The sequence below is a fragment of the Schistocerca serialis genome, chromosome 9 (genome assembly GCF_023864345.2).
Source record: "Schistocerca serialis cubense isolate TAMUIC-IGC-003099 chromosome 9, iqSchSeri2.2, whole genome shotgun sequence".
Taxonomy (NCBI): Eukaryota; Metazoa; Arthropoda; class Insecta; order Orthoptera; family Acrididae; genus Schistocerca; species Schistocerca serialis.
Genome location: NC_064646.1, coordinates 266,681,842 through 266,700,966, shown reverse-complemented (window position 1 = coordinate 266,700,966; position 19,125 = coordinate 266,681,842). Strand labels below are relative to the sequence as shown.

The 19,125-nt window shown below is 41.4% G+C and overlaps 2 protein-coding genes across 2 annotated transcripts in view; one reads left to right on the top strand and one right to left on the bottom strand.

Annotated features, from left to right (window-relative positions):
- The window catches only part of LOC126419928 (apoptosis regulatory protein Siva-like), a 28,721-nt gene extending 27,860 nt beyond the window's left edge, over positions 1-861 (bottom strand). Inside the window, exons 1-2 of the mRNA XM_050087218.1 lie at positions 637-861; positions 374-543 (exon numbers count right to left, since the gene is read on the bottom strand). Coding sequence (XP_049943175.1) covers positions 374-543; positions 637-754 — 288 coding nt within the window. The 5' untranslated portion in view covers positions 755-861. The remainder of the gene's footprint in view (positions 1-373; positions 544-636) is intronic.
- A 56-nt stretch (positions 862-917) lies between these two features.
- LOC126419927 (codanin-1) overlaps positions 918-19,125 on the top strand; it is a 178,362-nt gene continuing 160,154 nt past the window's right edge. Inside the window, exons 1-2 of the mRNA XM_050087217.1 lie at positions 918-1,147; positions 1,262-1,353. Coding sequence (XP_049943174.1) covers positions 1,061-1,147; positions 1,262-1,353 — 179 coding nt within the window. The 5' untranslated portion in view covers positions 918-1,060. The remainder of the gene's footprint in view (positions 1,148-1,261; positions 1,354-19,125) is intronic.

Sequence of the window (19,125 nt, the reverse complement as noted above, 5' to 3'; positions counted from 1 at the left end):
AGACATTGTGTAAAAAATTAATAATAATTACAATCAAAGCTAAAGCAAATTATTCTTTTCTGATGAAAAAGTTAAACTTTTCTTTTAACTTGCAGTTATGATTCAATGAGTTTAACTATTAAAAGATGTGAAAGTCAGTTTTAAATTATGCTCATCCATTAGTTAACATTATTTAAATAGTACACGTATTTCACTGTAGACCCAGTAATATATTTTAAGGAACTCTGAATTAGTTCCATGTGTATAGTAGATGGAAATAATTACAACCTGTCGTTGACAGGCGGTAATCCGTCCGCTAATACACCGTACACCTCTCGAACTATCATCAAATGAGATGGGACTTATAATGTGTTCGTATATTTTAAAAAGTTACCTCAATTTTCCCATATGTCTGTAACCGACAGCTACTGGTTAGAAACAACTGTTTATATGAGTCAGGTACGCTATGCGTACAATCTTTCACCCCATTGTTTTTGTCATGGGCTGCGTTCAATTTATCAGTAAACTGCCTGGCTCCCTTATACAACAGGGCAATCGTTTTATCTGTAAAAAATAATGGTGATTATTAATAGCTCAAATAGATGGGCACTGTCACCTGCACTCACGTCAGAACAGACTCAGAAACATATCCATTACCTTGTACCTGTTTCATGTGGTTTTCCATTAGGACGCCCGAGTTCACTTCTTTTTCGCTAACATGAATTTTTTGCTGTGGGAAGAAATCAAAATCGAATGGACACACTCTTTTCGGCATTGTCTGCCAATATTGCGATTATAACATTTACAAACACACACTTTAAAATTTCGCCGCCAAAGACGCTTCTGTCCTGTTTTTCGCGGGAATTCCAGAGATTTCGAGTCCAAAGAATTATAGGAGCTGTTTAATGCAAAGATTAAAATTAGAAGCGCTATGAGGGAAAAAAAAGTATTTGGTTAACACAGATGTGAACATAGTACTACATTTACTTAAATAACACATGTACTTTCATGGTTTTTATTTTTCACCGAAGTCTGCATGTGCCACTGTAGTATTAAAACAACGTCATATGAATAAGAAGGGATGGCGGCGGAAATATTGAATGAAGTTTTAGCCGGGAATGTTGTTGTGGAGGATGTCATTGCCTGGTTGACATTAAGAGACTGTAGTGTTAGTAATTTAATTTTCTTTTTCAAATAATGAGTCATATTTTCATGTATTTAGTGTCGAATAACATATTGGGAAGATGATCCTAAACGGTTGTAACTAGTTTTCTTTTTGTAGGGACAATGGTCATCGACGCTGCAAGAGACAAAATGCACGAGAGGAGCATTTATTCTGCACTATCTAAATTATTTGAGGGAAGAGACATCGAGGTCCGTAAATACACAATTAATATCAATGCTTAAGAGGTTGTCATGCATGGTAAACAGAAAATGAATACTGCTGAAAGCAAAGAATGTTTGTCTTCAGGGATCACCTACAAGTCAAACGTTTTCACTGTATATTAACCATAATGCTTCAAAAGTGTCATTCGTTGCATGATAGTAATAAAATGTTGACAGATCTTTCTTTCTTGCGTTGTCTCACAGTATTCCACTCTTTCAGAAGTATAATGTATAACTGCTAACAGAGGAGGCTATACAGATAAAAGCACGTGTAAGGCATAGTGATGTGCTACTGTGTGTTAACTTACTCAAAAGATGTCACATGTTTGGAAGGTTTCTGGTTTAAAAAGCATTTTAACATAAAAAATGGTTGTGTGAGATTTATTTCCGCTATCATGAGATTGCTTTATTTCTTTTTTGCCTGCTGGCTTCATGTGTCATCCTTATATCTTGATATGTACATTAGTTAGACCTAAATGAATCATTACTGTAAATTTTATGCTTGTTGATTATCATCTGAAATTTGAACACACATGGTTTTAGTGCAGCAAAGATATGCTGCTTTTATGCCTTCAAATTATGCAACTGATTTTCTATCTGCTGCTGTGCTGCAATAAATGTCTTCAAAACACAGTGGGTGTAGGGTTGTTTGCTTTTCACGTGAAACAGTATTTTCAGTTTATTATACACACATCAATGTTGGATCCTAGCATATAGCTTTTCCTAATGTAGTCCGAAATTCTACATTAAAGTTTCAAATAAGTGTATTTGACAGTCATTTGGGAAGTTCATCATTACATTGGCTGAAATGGTAGACAATTTGTCTCTTACTGAATGGTCTTTTGGTGGTTGCTTGTCTCTGTCATTTTTGTTCTTTTTATGTTATAGTCTATTTTCTCTGTATTGTTTAATAACAGGACATATTTTCTTTTGCAGTGTCTATGGCAAGTTTAAATATTTTGTGGGTAAAATTTTACTTAAAGCAGCTGCAGTATAATGTACTGATGTTGGCGGTGTGCAATTGATCTGGACGAGCACACTAATTAAGTGGGTCAGTGTTTCTAAATTAAGTTGTGGGAGGTGGTAAGTGTATCATTGTTACGAATAAATGTTAAGCCACCTACCTTCTCCCGTGATTTAATTGAAAAACTTTGATTCACATTCTCAGTGTGCTTGTGAAGATAGATTGCACATTGCCAACATTAGCACACTACGCCGCCACTGCTGTAAGTAAAATTTAACGGACAGTTCTTTGTAGCATTCATTACTATATGCTTTTTACTAATAGGGGCAAGTAAATAATATCAGTTGCACACCACCAAATTGGTGTTGTTGCATTTATCTTACTGCCATGTAGATTCATGTTGTAAAGACAGCAGAGAACAAATGCCCAAACTCCAGATAATTATTGGATATAGATTCTGCCTTTAATGCAAACATACTGTGTTTTCTTGCTACCCCAGCATGTTCCAGCACCTCTGTGCCACCCTCAGTGGGTTTTGTTTTATTGAAAACAGTATAAAGGTATCGTAATTTAGGATGTAACTGATCTAACAAAATGAGGCCTAAAGACAGGTTTTGTTCTTACCGTAATTTTACATTATACGGTTTTGCAGGACCATCTATATGGTGCCCAGCACTGATAGCTTGTCATCTGCAAATCAAACGATACAAATGTGATTTTTATCAGTGAGTTACCCCAACCTTTGAAAATATGTTAATTTACTTTGTGAAATTTTGGTTTGTCAAGCGCCGTTTCACTTCTGAATAATGTAGTTGTAAATTTTAGTTTAGAGGACAAAATGTTATCAGCAAAGCTAGAACTGTATACTCTTGAAATAAGACGAGAGAAGTGCAGGTTATATCTTGTTAGAAGGTATAAATGGAAATAAACTTAACATAATTTGAATAGACCTCTCTGTTTAGCAAGACCACTGAATACAGTAGGCGCATTGGACTTGTAGGAGTTAGTAATGAACCAGCCGTATCATTTGACATAGGCTATAGCTAACATTTTGATCAGTGGAAAAGTAGCTGATGAGAGTTTTGTGATATCATGATCATGTTTCAAATCAAATTAAATTGAGAATTAGCTTTACGGGTTAGTACAGTTCAATTTGTGACAGCAACAGTGTCTTGCACATTGATTCTGTATATGTTATTTCACAGGCATCTGCAAACTTATAGCAATTCTAAACAACATACTTCAGAACTTTGCTAGGTGTCACACTTCCCTGAAATCAGCTTAGAGCATGGAGCAAATCCTGGAATGCTGATGCTGAAGTCTTGAAGCGACGTCAACGGTTGTAGTCGTCGTCCGGTGCCGGAGCGCTGGTGTGGAAGGGTGTTGTCGGCAGGGAACCTAATGATCACCTTTCCAATTGGCCTAACGTAAGCACGTAGGTTGCCACACGCAGCACTTCGAGAGATTTTGAAACGCTTCATTACACGTTGTGACACACCACTTAACGAGTCACACTAATCATCACACATAAGCAGCACTAATGCGGTATCACCACTAACGACGACAGATAAACCACAAATGTCATTAGGATGAACGTGGGTAGAGAGCTCGTAAGTGGCGCCTGCTAACGGAGAGGTATGCTGAGCCGGTGGGGTGGGGAAACCGTAGCACGATGAGGGTGGTGTGCTGCGAATAGAGGGGTGAGTCTCAGACGGTGAGGTCTTAGTGGGCGTGGCAGGAACCTGCGGGCTGCACCGGTTAGAAGAGTGGCGCGGTGTGCTGTCACATGAAGATGGAACTGTTATATTAGAGCCCTGGGAGCTGGGGCCCTCTGGTATTGGAGCCGGGAGGCGGAAAACCCCAGAATGAGTGTGGACTCGTTGATGGGGCCGGTATAGGCGTGAGTTTACTCGAATCGTGAGCAGAGGAAGAAGGCCGAGAGTGGCCAGAGAGCGTGGTCTCTTCAACGGTGGGTGAGGAAGGGGAAAACTCGACGCGAGCAGGTTTAACCCTGTTGAGGGAGACAGTAGTTACTGAGCTCTTAATTTCGATGTCCATTGTGTTACTGGTTCGTTTGACAACTCTGTACGGGCCTGTGTAAGGGGGCTGTAACAGGGCTTTTACAGTGTCATCGCGAAGGAACACAAATTCGCAAGTGTCGAGCGCCTTGGGAACATATGTGTGCAGCGGAGTGTGGCTGGATGGGGGCTGGAGTTGAAGCTTGTTACAGTGTAACCTCATCTGTTCTACCAAGAATGGCAGTTCAGACTGTTTGGCGACTGGAGTAGGAGCAACAAGTTTGTCTGGCAGTGTAAGGGACTGGTCCGAACTCTGCCACTGAGCCGTTAAGGTCTTCCTTGAAAGTGGTCCGCAAACAGAGTAAGATGAATGGCAGGGCTTCCATCCAATGGAGGCCATGGTAACGTAGGACCGTCTTAAGTGTCCTATGCCAATGTTCCACGAGGCCGTTGGTTTGGGGGTGGTATGCTGTTGAATGAATTTTCTTGATGCCGCACAGCCTACATAGTTCAGAAAACAAGGCAGACTCAAATTGATGGCCTTGGCCGGTCGTCAGATAAACAGGGGAGCCAAAGCGTGAAATCCAAGTGTCTGTGAAGGATCATGCTACTGATTCGGATGTAATATTGGGTAGCGGGGCAGTTTCCACCCAACGAAAGGTTCTGTCTATAATAGATAGCACGTATCTGTAACCCTCTAAGGGGGTGAGGGGGCACACCAAGTCGATGTGAACATGCTGGAAGTGACTGGGGGGAGTGGTGAAGCTGCCTTGTGGGGGCGATGTGTGCCGCGAAACTTTATTTTGTTGGCACGGAATGCAGGCATGGGTGCAGGCTTGGCAGACCCGACACACGTCGTGCCAGACGAAGCGCTCTGAAATAATTCTGGTAGAGGCTCTCGCACCTGGATGAGCTAGGTTGTGTAATTTGTCGAACACTTGTCTCTGTAGAGGTTTGGGTATGAAGGGACACAGCGTACCAGTTGATTCGTCACACCAAACCTCGCCTATGACACTGGCAAAGGTGGATCGCACATGTTTGAGGACAAGCTGTGATTGGAAATAAGGTCCATAGTTTCAGTGTCAGCAGACTGCAGTTGAGGCGTCATGTTCAAAACCACTGTACCTGATGAGGTCCTTGGGTTCTCGAGGCTATAGGACTGAGGAAATTCACGTCTGGCTGTTGTTGGTGAAAACCGGGCGGCGGCGGCGTGTTGTAGAAGGCCATTTTGTAGAGGACTAAGGTCCAAGCGGAAGCTAGCGCGGTAGTCACTTTGTACTCGATTCGATGGATTATTTGAACTTCGGGGTCACCACTGAAGGAGATATCAAGGTGGTAAGGTAATGACCACGGTTCTCTTTTCTAATCATCAGTGCTTTTATTACACGACAAATGTACAGGTCGAAGACTAGGCGGGAACTGAGGTCCCAGAAGTATACAAAACAAAGATTAATTTGAAGACATAGTACACATATGATGTCCTGGCCTATCGATCCATGGATCGACGCCACACCTTCTTCAGATTAAAGATTATACCACATCTCTAATGATCTTGATGTCATGACATGTTAAATTATCATCCCCCTTTGTATACATTGGAATGAAGCTGTTTTGACATTTTTTCCCTCTTTATTCTCAGAGTGAATGGTGCTCATTAGTGTAAGATGTGAAATCCTCCCCACAGATGGGACTATTAAAATCCTTGCCGCCAACTGCTGAAGCATTCATAACAAAGAGCCAAAGTATGAGGCACTCAAAAAAAGCGGTGGAGCTCAGAAAGCTGGCTAAATCCAAAATTGACTTCTGCAAGATTTTGAGATAAATCTAGTTGTATATTGAAAGGATAGGCTAATGTAAAATTTAGGTAATGTATTTGTCACAGTACACAAAAAACTCAAATCCAATGAGATAGAAATTGAAGCTACTTGCAGGATTGCTTGAGCAAGACTCAGTATCAAGAGTGAGCATAAACTTGTATGAGCCTTTCCATCAAAGCCAGACACACTCACAGATGTAATCAAAAACATTAGGAAAAACATCAGCTCATTAGTACATATGTTCCCCAGTCATTCTGTCATTATTGGAGACTTCAGGCATCCAACAATTGATTGAGATAATTACTTTTTTGTTAGTGGTGGGCTTTACAAGGCATCCTGTGAAACAGTATTAAATACCTTACCTAATCTAATCCAAAGGCCATAAATTCAACTAAATACCTAGGAATTATGATTACAAACAATTTAAATTGGAAAGAATACACAGAAAATGTGGGGAAGGCAAACCAAAGACTGTTTTTTATTGGTAGAACACTTAGAAAATGTAACAGATCTACTAAAGAGATTGCCTACACTATTTTTGTCCATCCTCTCAGATTACTGCTGTGTGGTCTCTTGGACCCTTACCTGACATGATTAACAGAGTACATCGAGAAAGTTCAGAGAAGAGCAGTACGTTTTGTATTATTGTGAAATAGGGGAGAGAATGTCATGAACACGATACAGGATTTGGAATGAACACCATTAAAACAAAGGCGTTTTTCATTGTGGTGGAATCTTCTCACAAAATTTAAGTTGCAAATCTCTAAATGTGAAAATATGTTGACACTGACCTACATAGGGAGAAATGATCATCATCATAAAACAAGGGAAATCAGAGCTTGCACAGAAAGATATAGATGTTCATTTTTTCCGCATGCTGTTAGAGATTGGAATAATAGAGAATTATTGTGGAGGTGTTTCGATGAATGGACTGCCAGGCACTTAGGTGTGATTTGCAGAGTATCCATGTACTGTAGACGTAGATAAAACAGATACACTGATGGAAAAAAAATTGCAACCCGAAGAAAGAGTTGTGCACCATAAATGAAAGTAGATAGGTGTGTTTCTACACCCGATAGATTATGTCTATTCAGATTTCATGCCAGTTGCATAAGAGTTACGCTGGTAGTGCCACAGTGAAGATGCAAATCAGGTTTGCTTCAAATACGCACTGTAACAGTTGTGAGCGTTAGTTACCTTTGAAATTGGACACGGTGAGTTAATGTTAAGCGAGAATGCCTGTAAGATGACAAAAGATGCCCTTATTAACACCTCACAGAGTTTTAACACTGTCACGTAATAGGGCTACATGAAGATCAATGTTCCTCCTACAATATTGCAGAAAGACTTGTCAGAAATGTAGCAATTGCACATGATTGCTGGCAGTGGTGGACATGAGAATGTCGCAAGAAGCCAGCAGAAGCTCTGGATGGCCATATGGCAGTGCCGAAAGGGAAGACCATAATGTTGGCTTATGCCACTGCACATCATACTGCATCTGCGACAGCAATTTGAGCAGCAGTTGGCACAACAGTTACATAACAAACTGCTACGAATCAATTACTTCAAGGACAGCTGTGAACCAGATGCCCTGTTGCTTGCATTCCACTGACCGCAAATTACTATGATTTGTGATTTCAGTGGTGTCATGTAAGAGCCCATTCAAAGGCAGGGTGGAGGTCTGTTGTGTATTCTGATGAAAGCTGGTTCAGCCTCGGTGTCAGTGATGGCCTTGTGTTGTCTAGAAGAAAGCCAATTGAGGGCCTGCGGCCAACCTATGTGTGTACTAGACACACTGGACCGACACCTGGAGTTATGGTCTGGGGTGCAATTTTGTATGACAGCAGGAACACTCCTGTGATTATCCTGCACACATTGACTGTAAATTTGCACACCAGTCTGGTTATTGGACCTGTTGCACTGCTGCTACTAAACTGTGTTCCACAGGATGTTTTGCAATGGGATAACTGGTCACCATACCTCTGTTGTTACCCAACATGCTCCACAGTGTGTTGACATGTTGCCATGGACTAGTTGATCACCAGATCTGTTTCCAGTCGAGCACATACGGGTCATCATTGGACAACAACTCTAGCATCTTTCACAAACAGCATTAACTGTACCTCTTTTGACCGACCAAGTGCAACAGGCGTGCAATTCCATCCCATGGACTGACATCTGACATCTGGCACCTGTACAACACAATGCGTGCATATTTGCATTTCATTTACAATGGCTTGTCTTGCACTTACATTAACCCGTAATCTTGCAATGTTAATCACTTAAACACATTACCTGGACACACATATTTTCGAAATTTTATTACTCCACTTTAACTACTTTTTGGTGTTGCAATTTTTTTCTGTCAGTGTATATTGGATCTGATGGCAACAAATAAATGTGACTTCTTCAAGCATGTCCATTACGAAACTGTTATCAGTGACTGAGGCATAACACAGGGTATAACAGTATACATCAGTGGTAGTTAACCTAATCCCATCTCTCCACCAGTGGGTGTGCCATCTGTCATGCTGGGTAGGAGGATTATAGAAAAATGTTCATCAGGTTTTCATAAAAATGTTGAGAAAGTATATGTTAAGTAATGACTGTTATGTATCTGCTTTAACTTGCTGTAATTCTGCTTTTATAAATTTTACAAAATAAGGTTGTTTCCCTTCTTTATAAACCAGAACTGCTGTTAACTGTGGGCGATTGGAAAATTTTACTACTAACTTTGATATACAAGTTGGTGGTAGGTAAGAAAGATTGACTACTCATGGCATAGATAAAGGAAAAGCACTTGGCAGTTGAAAGAGCAAAGCCCGAAACCTTCAATGTCTGCAGTAGCAGAATCTCATGGAAAGACCTCTAACAAATCCAAAATAATTCTGGTTGCAGTCTAAAGGCTTCAGTGGCATCAAAGTTAGTGTCCAGATACCTGAGTATGACACAGGAACTGGAACTGAGGGTACCAAATCAAAAGCAGAATTGCTGAACTCCATTGTCAAGTGTTTCTGTACTGTGGAAAATTCAGGAGTAGTGCCCCAGTTTAATTTTCACACCATTGAAATATCTCTGATACAAATATTAGTGCCAGGGTCATTGAAAAACAACTGAATTTGCTGAAATTGAATAAAGCTACAAGCATGATGGAAAATCTATCAGATTCTACAGAGAAGTTGTGTATAAATGAGCTCCTCTATTACTTGTAATGTACCAGAGATCCATTAAACTACCAACTTTGACCATCTGTAGGAAGCAAGCACATGTTGCATCTAGCTGTTTCAGAACCACAAAACATAATTTGAGCTCAAGATATCTATCAAGATATCTATCAAGATATCTGGAACAAAATGACCCTCTTCATAGAATGATGACATAGGCTCACTCTTAGGTAAATAAGGTGGCAGACATTGATTCATTGATAAAACACTGGGAAAAGACAACAAGTTTGCAAAGATGACACTACATAAAATTAAGAAAAAAAAAAAATCATGTGGTCCATCTTAGAATATTGCACAAATGTGTGGTCCCATACCAAATAGGACTAATGGAGGACACTCAATGTATACAAAGAACAGCGCACGAATGATCACAAATGTGTTTCATCCACAGCAGACGCCAACTATGCTCTGAAAGCATACTTACAAAGTTTTGAAAACCAATATTAAATGAGGAATGCACTAAAGCCCCATACGTGATATTCACATAGGGACTGTAAAGACAAGATTAGATTAATTACCATTCACACAGAAGCATTTAAACAACTATTCTTCATTGGCTATGTATCCAAATGGAACACGAAGGCACCTTAATATTTTCTGCTGTGCGCTTTTCAATTTTTTGCAGAGTATCAGTACAGGTGTAGATGTAGAACTCACGCTGGCAACTATTTCTTGTCAGAATATTGCAAAATCTATAACTTAAGGGAACTGTTTGACGTAATGTTGTGAATACTGAATGGGAGTTTTACTCAGGAGGAATGGTGTTCAGATTAATTTTGTGATGTTCCTATCTATCACCTCTGTTATAAAATTTAAGATAAATTATTTACTTTCCATTTGTGCTGCATTGTATGATCATGGTGTATTCTAGCACCAAACTTCTTTCCTGCCCACATAAAGGATTATGTCTTTACCTACCGATACTCTGAACTGTGTCAGCACTTCGGAATATGCGACTTGTCCAGAAAATACAATTTATTTGTAAGGGCTATACAAATAGTCTTACAATTGTTATGACATCATAAAACAAAGTAATACATAAACATGTCAGTTTTCTTGAAATTTGTTAACTTTATTTATTCAGATTATCTTGTGCAGACAAGTGAATGAGGCAGAGAAAGGTGACAAAAGAAAGACCATTCTTGTTTAAAGAAATAGAGGAAAAGGAAGAAAAAACATAGATATTAAACCCAATATATGTTATATTCGAATTTACAACTAATTTCAGTTTAGACACCATCATCTGTCTGTCATAATATGTCCACCAAATGATGGTCTCTGGACCAAAGTTAGTGACAATATATAATCATAATAATCATCAGTCATTCAATTTTAAATGCTGCGTAAAAGTCACTTCTAGACTTCTTTGGACATTGGGGTAAGGAAGGAAGATTTGGTGTTAATATTCTATCAACAATGAGATTATTAGCTGAGGAGTATAAGCTTGGATTAAGGAAGGAAGGTGGGTATGCCCTTTCATTTGTCTTAAGCGATTTGGAGAAATTATGGAAAGCTTAAATGTGGCTGGCCTGAGGGGGATCTGAACTGTCATCCTCGTGAGTGTGACTTCATTGTCTGACATTGCGATCACATCAGTTTTAGGCATTCATCGTTTTGGTGGTCCTAAAAAGTCAATCTTAAATCATATATGAAATGTACATGAATTGTTTTTTCTGTGTACGTCTGTCATATGTTGAAGCAAAATGCTGAGAAATCATATAATGGGGAGGCGAAATGCAATTTTTATGTCTATTCTGCCAATGCTATTTCATCCTTTGAATAGATACACTTTTGAAAAGAACAGTGTTAAAACAGTACCAGAGAAGGAAAGTTGCTACTCACCATATAGCAGAGATGCTGAGTCGCGACAGGCACAATAAAAAGATTCACACACTCGTAGCTTTCAGCCATTAAGGCCTTTATCAGCAATAGACACGCATACACTCACGCGCACACACACACGCACACTCACGCAAACGCAACTTGCACGCACGTCTGCAGTCTCAAAGAGCTGAAACTACACTGTGAGCAGCAGCACCAGTGCATGATGGGAGTGGCGACTGGGTGGGGGTAAGGAGGAGGCTGGGGCGGGGAGAGGGAGGGATAGTATGGTGGGAGTGGCAGACAGTGAAGTGTTGCAGTTTAGATGGAGGGCAGGAGAGAAAGTGGGAGGAAAGGAGAGAAATTAAAAGACTTTGTGAGACCCTCAGTATATTTAGAGAAGGACTGATCGTCACTGCAGATGCGACGACTACGGGTGGCTAGGCTGTACGGAAGGGTATGGAATCGGTGGCAGCTGTCAAAATGGAGGTATTGCTGATGGTTAGTAGGTTTGATGGGGACGGAGGTACTGATGTAGCCATCTCTGAGGTGGAGGTCAACATCTAGGAAGGTGGCTTGTTGGGTTGAGTAGGACCAGGTGAAGCAAATGGGGGAGAAGTTGTTGAGGTTCTGGAGGAATGTGAATAAGGTGTCCTCACCTTCAATCCAGATATCAAAGATGTCATCAGTGAATCTGAACCAGGTGAGCAGTTTAGGATTCTGGGTTGTTAGGAAGGATTACTCTAGATGGCTCATGAATAGGTTAGCATAGGATGGTGCCATGCAGGTGCCCATAGCCGTACCACGGATTTGTTTGTAGGTAATGCGTTCAAAGGAGAAGTAAGTGTGGGTGAGGATATAGTTGGTCATGGAGACTAGGAAGGAGGTTGTTGGTGTGGAATCCATAGGGTGTCTGGAAAGGTAGTGTTCGATAGCAGTAAGGCCATGGGCATTAGGAATGTTAGTGTACAGGGAGGTGGCATCAATAGTGACGAGCAGGGCACCGTGTGGTAAAGGGAAAGGAACTGTGGAGAGTCGGTCGAGAAAATGGTTGGTATCTTTTATATAGGAGGATAGGTTCCAGGTAATAGATTGAAGGTGTTGGTCTGTGAGAGCAGAAATTCTCTCAGTGGGGGCACAGTAACTGGCCACAATGGGGCGTGCTAGGTGGTTGGGTTTATGAACTTAGGAAGCATGTAGAAGGTGAGAGTGCGGGGAGTAGTAGGGGTAAGTAGAGAGATGGACTCTGGGGAGGGGTTCTGGGATGGGCCTAAGGAGTTGAGTAGTGACTGGAGATACTGCTGGATTACTGAAATGGGATCACTGTGGCATGGTTTGTAGGTGGAAGTATCTGACAGCTGACGGAATCCTTCTGCCACGTAATCATAGCGGTTCAAAACAACATTGGTGGAGCCTTTGTCTGCAGGTAGGATTATAAGATCGGGATCAGTTTTTAGATGGTGGACTGTGGTTCTTTCTGCGGGTGTAAGGTTAGTATGCATGTTGAGGGATTTGGGGAATGATGGTGAGGCAAGGTTCAAGGATAATAAATTCTGGAAAGTTAACAGGGGCTGGTTTGGAGGCAGTGGGGGTGGATCACGGTTGGACGGAAAAGTGAACTGAGTTAGGCAAGGTTCAATATTGGTCTTTGGTTGCGTCTGATTGGTCAGCTTGGTGGCGAAAAAGTGTTTCCACTGTAGGGACCGGGAGAAGGAGAGAAGGTCTTTAAGTAGTCTTGCATGGTTGAATTTGTGAGTGGGGCAAAAGGTGAGGCCTTTGGAAAGGACTGATATTTCTGTGGGACTAAGGCTTCTGGAGGAAAGGTTCATGACTGTTGTGGGTCTGATTAGGTTTTGGGTTCTGTGTGGTGGTGGGAGGAGGGAGTTTTGGAGGGTGGGGTAAGTGTAGTAGGTCTGGGGTTTGTCAGCTATGAGGGGGCGTGGGGGAGGTTTGGAGGTTGTTGTAGAAGAGGTGGACAGTGGTACTCGAGGCGGGAGTAGGAAGTGAGCAGGATGGAGAGCTTTTGCAGGACTATGTTGGTGAGGGCTAAGTATTGGTGGAATCTGGACAGGCGGAGGTCATTGTGGAAGGAGGGGTGGCAACCAGAGATGGGTAATTTTATGGTAAGGCCATTAGGGGGGGATTTCATGAGCCAAGCAACAACGCAGGAACAGTGTGTGGGACTGGGATCTGGCTAGGGATAAGGAAACTTTTCTGTATTGATGCAGATGGAAGGAGCAAGGATCCATGGTGGTGGAAAAATGCGAACAAGTATTTAAAAATACACCCAAATACATGTGAAAAGGGCGAAATGGATGCACAGGGGGAAGAAAAGAGATGCAATTTGAGGAAGACGACGATAGTGTAGGGCGATAACTCACAAAAATTGGTGAGAAGTCACAAAGGTCGCAGTAGAGAATAATTAATCATTAATAAATATATGTATATCACTGTGGGTAGCAGGTTTGAGGCCAGATAAGCGTAAAGAAGGGGGACGGCAGATGTGACTGGATGAGGTGGGTTTAGTGCGTGCGAACAGGGATAGAATGGAGAAAGTTTGGGGGGTGCGGAGGGGTTCGTAGTTAGAGATGTAAGATCGTGTGGCACCGGAAAAGTGCGGGAGATAACAAGCAAAAATACGGGAAATGACACAGGGAGCATGATCAGTTTGAAGGAATAGGCTTAATTATATCGGCGGGAGTAATGTGGGACATAAGATGCTGCACCGACAATCAGCATGGTCTTGAGGCCGTCTGTTGCTCACGACCAAGTCGGTTGATACATTCTGGCTCATAAGTAGAGTGTACCCTATGCAAAAGAAAGTAGTTACAAAGGAAAACAGCACAGGGTTAGGATCGAAGAAAAGCCGTTAGGCAAAAGTCAAACAATGGAGAATCCAGGATGTAATGTAACAACACCAGAGAAGGAAAGCTGCTACTCACCACCTAGCGGAGATGCTGAGTCGCAATAGGCACAATAAAAAGATTCACATACTTGTAGCTTTCGGCCATTAAGGCCTTTGTCAGCAGTACACACACACACACACACACACACACACACACACACACACACACACACACACACACACCCGCGCGCGCGCGCAATTTGCACACACGTCTGCAGTCTCAGAGAGCTGAAACTACACTGCGGGCAGCCCGGATTTTCCATTGTTTGTTTATTGTTAAAACAGTGAAATTTTTACTGAATATATATAATATATATGCCTGCATTTACAAGTAAAATGAACTAAATGCCTTCTACAGATTTGAAATTTTTTGTTCTTTACTAATAAAATTTCCACTTTTTAAAAATGGATTAATTATTATAAAAAAGTTTCTGTCAGGTTAGTGGTTCTCAATTTACTTGTAATAACTTATTACCATCCTGAGTAGAAATTGATCAAATTTGAGATTTCTAGCCCAATTAGTTTCGAAAATAATGGCACGTGAAAGTCAAAAATATAGTTTTGAGAAAAATTAATAGGCTTAGTATTGCAATTTTAGTATAGTTCTTCTCTTGGTCCATCTTGTTTTCTGTCTAGCTTCTTTTGTGCTTTTTAAATTAGTAATTCTTGCTTCATGGATTCTCTCTTATCTATTTGCACCAAGGATTTTGCAATTTTCCACTAGATTTTTTTCCCAATATACCCAAAACATCCAGTTTTCTGGTTACGTTATCATTGAAGCATAAAATATCATTATAAACACCAAATTTGAGGGTTGTAATCCAAACAAATACAGTTTCTGGTAGCTGGGTCCAAATGACAGAATTCACATATTCATTTAAATTTTGCATTTTCATACGAAGACATTTCTCCAACAAAGTATCTTTACAATGATCTCTAAATATGGGTTTAATTTCGTTCATTACTGCTGCAGGTAAAGAATGTTTGTGGTCATATGTTGCACTTCTATACTTGCTCGAAGTGTCAGGATCATAACTCACAAAAAAATTGTATTTATATGAAACAGAAACTGTTCTGCGCAGTTAACAGCCGGCATTTGAAATACACAAAAATCTAAATATCAATTTTTTGAGGCCATTTGCCTTCTGTATTCCCTTTGATGTATAATAAATAGATTTTTGCAAAGTAAAATGTGCTTTAAGAATTTTGTAGATCATAGCTGTCACAATGATTAAGGCAATGGGCTTGTACTGAGGAAAGCATTATTGAAATCTGTGAATAATCTTCTATTATAACTATAAATATTATCAGGCATTTATTAGGATTATTTGTTTAGTAATGAAGAAAGAAATATCATGTGAAACGTATAAGACACAAATCCATTTTTCTCCTAAAGAGCGATTAATTCAGCTCTATTCATTAAAGTGAAATGGCTAGAGAAAGAAACACTTCATGATTATATACGAATTGAAAACTTAACTAGTTAAAAGTGTGTCATATTTTGACCTGCAGGAAGCAAATGTTTCTCATGTTTACAGGATACTTTCCCTTCGACAACACTACAGCTATCCATTAGAGCTAACTTTTAGTGACCATCTTGTTTCTGTCAGACTTCTCTTCTTTGTTGCAAAGCTGTGCAGTATATTAACTGTGGCTGTTTTATTATATTATATTTACTGTGACTTAACAATAACTAGATTTTCAATAGTAGGAAAGTTGTGGTAGAATGTAAATAATTTAGGAGTAAAGAACACCGCTCACTGAATAGCAGAAATATCGAGTCATCAACAGGCACACACAAAAGAGAGAGAAAAATTTGTAGTTTTTGGAATCGATCCTTTCTCAAGCTACGTACAAATACACAAACAAAGCACATCTGTGCACACATGCCTGTGCCCTACATAGTGCTGGCTGGATGCTCAGTGCAGTTTAGCAGTTGAACTGGGTGAAGTGGATGTGCCAGGTGAGATGGGTAGAAGGAGGGGGGGGGGGGGGGGGAGAGAGAGAGAGAGAGAGAGAGAGAGAGAGAGAGAGTAGCATTCAAGAAGAGGGTTAGGGGTGGGTAGCCAGCAGCTTCAAGGGAGGCAGCCAGTTTGCTGGTTATGAATGCAGTTGGGAGGGATGGCATGTTTATGGGCTAGGCATATGATGCACAACTGCTGGAGGCAGTGTGTAATTGCGCACAATAAAGATGACGGGAATCACTTCAGTAATCATATCCCTGTGGAAGACCCAAATACAAGACCTGCCCGATTCAACCCCTGCCCCTCCCCCAACCCCCCATACCACAGTCTGATCACAGGGCTATCCAATCTCATCACATGCCCATGATGGGCAGGGCCACCTTTGAAAGCAGGCAAGTCGTATATCAAGCCTGCTGCAGTCACTGCACAGCTTGTTATCTCGGTATGACAACCTAGCAGCAGTCCACCAGATTGAATGACCACTGTCAAAATGTGGGCGTGCAGCTGAATGCAACATACTCAATTTCTATGTCTGCTTCACAATCCGGACCATCTGGATGCTTTGCTTGACCTCCAGCTTCTTGGAACTATACAGATGGGAGTTATCCTTGGAACACATCCTTCACTTCCATAATCCTCATGGCCTCAATTTCCATTAACCTACCATTCCCACACCATCCACCCAACAGTTTTTCCTTTCCTCTGTCCTGTCACCCCCTCCCAGTTCGTGTCACCTTCGTTGTGTGCCATTCCCCTCCAGCTCTGGCCCGGGAACTGGGTGTGTCTGTTGTCCTCATCATTTCATCACCGTCATCATCATTCATGACAGTGACTTGATTGGACTGTGCAAAAATTGGACTGTGTCAAAACTGGGACTGTGTACGGGCGCTGATGACTGCACAGTTGAGTGCCCCACAAACCAAACATCATCGTCGTCATGATCATCATCCAGCTCTGGCAGGCATGCATTACGTGTCTAGCCCATACACCTGCCTGCCCTCTCTCTCCCTCGTTCCTAGCCAGCAAACCCCGGCTGCCTCCTTCCAAGTCATTAGCTACTCACCTCAACCCCTCTTCTTATGTTCTTTCTCTTTTGTGTGCGCCTATTTACAGCTCAACGTTTCTACTATTTGGTGAGTGGTCTCCTTTACTCCTAAATTATTTATTACTGATTTCTTTAGTTTCTTCTTCTTCTTCTTCTTCTTCTTCTCTCTCTCTCTCTCTCTCTCTCTCTCTCTCTCTCTCTCTCTCTCTCTTAGATTAAAAAGTCTACTCACCAAGCGGCGGCAGAATGCACACGTAAAAGATTATAATTAGGCAAGCTTTTAGAGCCAGTGGTTCCTTCAACAGGCAGAAAGCTTGAAGGTGAAGGAAAAAGGGTGAAGGAAGGACTGGAATGGTCTAGGAAAAGGGGTACATTTCAGGAAAGTCACCCAGAACCATGGGTCAGGGGGGACTTACCAGACAAGGTGAGAAGGAAAGTCCTTCTTGTAAAATGCATTAAGTACGCAAAGTGGTGGAAAGTAACAATATTATGAAAATGATAGTTGCTACTCACTACAGTGCGAAGATGCTGAGTCACAGATAAGGACAACAAAAAGAGTGTCACAAAAAAAAAAACAAAAAAAAAAACGGTCAAGTGGTAGAAAGATATGCTACTACCACAGATGCAGGTGCTGCTTTAACTCGGCAAGTGCAAGCATCGGCAGAGTATTTTGAGAGCATGAAGAAGAGAAATTTTGAACTTAATTGTGAGTTAGGGGCTCATAAGGAGAGACATGATCAGCCACAATCAGGGTCTCACAGAAAGTAAGTCTGGATCGGAGTGCTTTCTGTTCTGTATGACGCAGCAGTGGTCGCATGGATTAATCCCTTCGGGGGCAAGGCAGTGGGGAACGTGGCAGTTTTCGTTAGGATGTTAGGGATGCTGTAGAAGCACATGGGTGGTAAATGAAGTAACCCTCTACGTAGCTAATATGCATTTGGCAGGGAACGCCAAAGCATATGTTGTCTGTCATGAGACATTGAGTAAAGCACATATATTTCAGGAGTGGGCCGCAGTATTGTGCAAGTGGTAACTAAAAGCAGAACAGTGTGCGATTTTATCGAGAGAAATTAAGTATGTTGTCGATGCAATGTAGCAAGTCTGTAATCTAAATGCAAAGACATATGTACAGACCCAGACTGTAGAAGCTCTTAGGGAACTGTTACAGGAGGCAGAAAACAGAACAGTGTATGTTTTATTGCGTGGTATACCCACTGAAATGTCATGGAGGGTATGAATGGAGAACCCAGAGGACTTAGGGTCACCTATTAGGATTGCAACACTTATAAAAGGGGCGGATGTGGGTACAAAGCAGAGAGTGGACAGTCCAATGTTCGCTTCTGAAGTCAAGTGTTATAGATGTGGTCAGGAGGAGCCTGTAAGGAAACAGTGTGGGCAACCAGAGTGCTAAGCAAGTGGCATAGTGGGCCACCAGGTATTTGAGCATAGCGGTAGGGAGGGTGGAAAGGACCAGCAAAGAAGCAGCTGTTAAATGCAAACAGGACTGCTTCAGCAGTTGGGAAGACAGTCCCAATAGACCGTAACATGGCACAAATTAGTGCACAGACAGAATGTAGCTTAGTGGGCTTAGCGGGTGGCAGGAAATAGAGTTATCAGTCTGGACCCCCTGGGAAGAAGGAGACGGGCCACCATGGTATAGGTTACTTGGGATTTGCGAGATATGATAATAGGGTGGAATCATTGGATACAGCAGTAATGGAGTTTTCAGTTGGGAAACTTAAGTTCAGTGAACACATGAAGGTGTTGCCATGCATAGGCGAAGGTTGTTCAGTGATTCTCAGGTAGACTTTCTCAACAAACATCACGCTAAGATTGATCTTTTTCAATGCACAGTGAAATTCCTTGAGACTGTATTTCAACTAGGGGAAACAATTGCAACTAAGACAATGGCACAAGGTTCACCTGTCTTGAAGGTGAGACCAGCTAAACTGTGTACATTTTCAGTAAAGATCGATCAACAAGCTAAAATACCAGCAGATAC